Source organism: Pteropus alecto, unplaced genomic scaffold (genome assembly GCF_000325575.1).
Source record: "Pteropus alecto unplaced genomic scaffold, ASM32557v1 scaffold53, whole genome shotgun sequence".
In the NCBI taxonomy this organism is placed as follows: domain Eukaryota; kingdom Metazoa; phylum Chordata; class Mammalia; order Chiroptera; family Pteropodidae; genus Pteropus; species Pteropus alecto.
The window spans coordinates 3,922,834-3,924,940 of NW_006434366.1; the positions used below are offsets into that span (position 1 = coordinate 3,922,834).

The 2,107-nt window shown below is 55.9% G+C and overlaps 1 protein-coding gene across 1 annotated transcript in view; it reads left to right on the forward strand.

Moving 5' to 3' along the window:
* The first annotated feature begins 691 nt into the window (after nt 1–691).
* Nucleotides 692–2,107, forward strand: part of CRBN (cereblon) — a 17,805-nt gene continuing 16,389 nt past the window's right edge. Inside the window, exon 1 of the mRNA XM_015587186.2 lies at nt 692–1,888. Coding sequence (XP_015442672.1) covers nt 1,804–1,888 — 85 coding nt within the window. The 5' untranslated portion in view covers nt 692–1,803. The remainder of the gene's footprint in view (nt 1,889–2,107) is intronic.

Genomic DNA, 2,107 nt, shown 5'->3' on the forward strand with positions numbered 1-2,107 from the left:
AGCCCCGAGGGACAGGGAGGGGCCGCGCGCCCACTGCCCGCTGCGCAGGTGACGGGCGTGGCGCACCGGCCGCCGCCCGGGAGCTTTACAGGACGCGGGGCCTCCGGCTGGAGAGCGCGGTGGGGCGGTGTGGGGACGTCCGGACGCCGGCCCCTGGGTCAGGGCGAGGAGCTTGCGGCTCTTGCCAGTGGGGTTGGGGAGCTTTTCTCTGAGCTGCAAAGAAATGACCGTGGGCTTCAGGCGGTCGTCTAAGGAAAGCTGGGCTTGGGCGGGGGGGAGGTCACTGTCCCCGAGTGGCGCGGATTGGAGGCCGAGACCTTGTGCGTGTGCGCCGTGCGGGAGGCCCCAGTGTGCGCAGGTCTGGCGGGTCACAGCCAGTGCTGGCTCCTGGAGCCTGGCTACCCGAACGGGTGGGAAGGTAGGAGCCTCGCCTGCGTCTGGGACCTGAGCTGTTTACTCTCGTGACATCCGTCCCACTCTGTCTCTGCCAATTCCATAGCGGGAGGGCTGCTGTTGTCGTCCGCGTAGTGCTCCTGCGGGATGGGAGTGTGGGACTTCACTCCCTTAGTTCCCAACGGTCAAGAGTGGGTTTGTCCGAAAAACTCAGGAGCGACAGGGCCCAGAGAGATTGTAGAGGCAATGATGATGCTTTTACGAATGACATACGAGTGTCATTTGTAAGGAAACATTGGCTGGTCCGTACACCCGTGTGGGGTGAGTTGTTTCCAAGAGTAAACCTTCTGAGTGCTGAGGAGATACCACATTTAAGGTGCAGCGTGTCTTCGCCAAAGCAAACGACAGGTAAACAGCCACGCAGAGAAGTGCGTTTCAGCCGTATTTGCCAGAAAGGCTGCTGTGCAGAAGGAGATCACTGAGGCACCGGGCGTCGGAACAGGCGGAGTGCATCGTGAAGGGTGGGAGGGGGGTCCAGGCGGCCGGTGTGGAGGCGAAGCCGCTCTCCTACCTGCCAGGCCTGGCCACGCGGCGGACTGTGAACTCGAGGACTTAGAAGATGGTTCTCATCACTTCAGACTTTTCTCTATCTCTTGGTGAAAATGTCTGTGTTCTTAGGGGAAAAAACGTATTTAAATGAAGCATTAGACTGCTGAGCAGTGAATAAGTTGAAGTAATTACGTTGTTTTCTTTGAAAAGCTTCGGGTCTAGGAATTCATAAGAATTGATAGAAAGGCCAGGGCAGTTGCCACGTTGAAAGACATTTGCATTTTCCCGTCAGGGACCGAGCTGGAGGTAGTTGGGTTCACACCACGGCAAGCACAAGAGAGACGACTCTTTTGTGATGAGATTTTATGTAGTTAGAGGATTATTTGGGGCATTTAAAAATACATGAAATACTAGGTCAAAAGTGAGACTCGGTAAGTATGTGGTTTCTCCAGGCCAGGGATTCTTAGCCTCGGCGCTTGGACGTCTGGGCCAGAGGTGTCTTTGCTGTGGGGGACTGTGCTGGGGCAGGCGTAGCACCCCGGCCTCCACCCGCCATGTGCCTGCAGGACCCCCCTACTCGTGACAGCCAGCAACACCTCCAGACGTTTCCTGATGTCCCGAGAGGCGAAAGCGCCACGCCGAGAACTGCTGGCCTGGGGAGGAATTCCCCTCAGCGGGTAGGAGGGGGACAGGCCACCACGCAGCAGAGTGGCTCCTGTGTGGGGTGCCTTTCCGACGCTCATGCCGTGGTTAGTGACATCGGGTTTTTAGAGTAGATTGGCTTAGCTTCCATAATTTAAACAGTCGCAGGCAGCTTTCCAAGACATTTCTCTTAAAGTACGATTCCAAAGCAAAATTTCTATGACAAATTACAAGCATTTCGTTTTTAAGTGGTGTAGTGACAGCCAGGGAAGTGACGTCACTGCTGCGGAACTCTTTCTGCCAGGTAGTAATGGTTCTTTTTCACTTTACATTAATGGCCCTCCCTTTCCTTCCCTCCTTCCTTCCCTCCCTTCCTCCCGTCCGTCCGTCCTTCCTTCCCTCCTTCCTTCCTTCCTTCCCTCCTTCCTTCCCTCCTTCCTTTCCTTCCTTCCTTCCTTCCTTCCTCCTTCCTTCCTTCCTTCCTTCCTTCCTTCCTTCCTTCCTTCCTTCCTTCCTTCCTTTC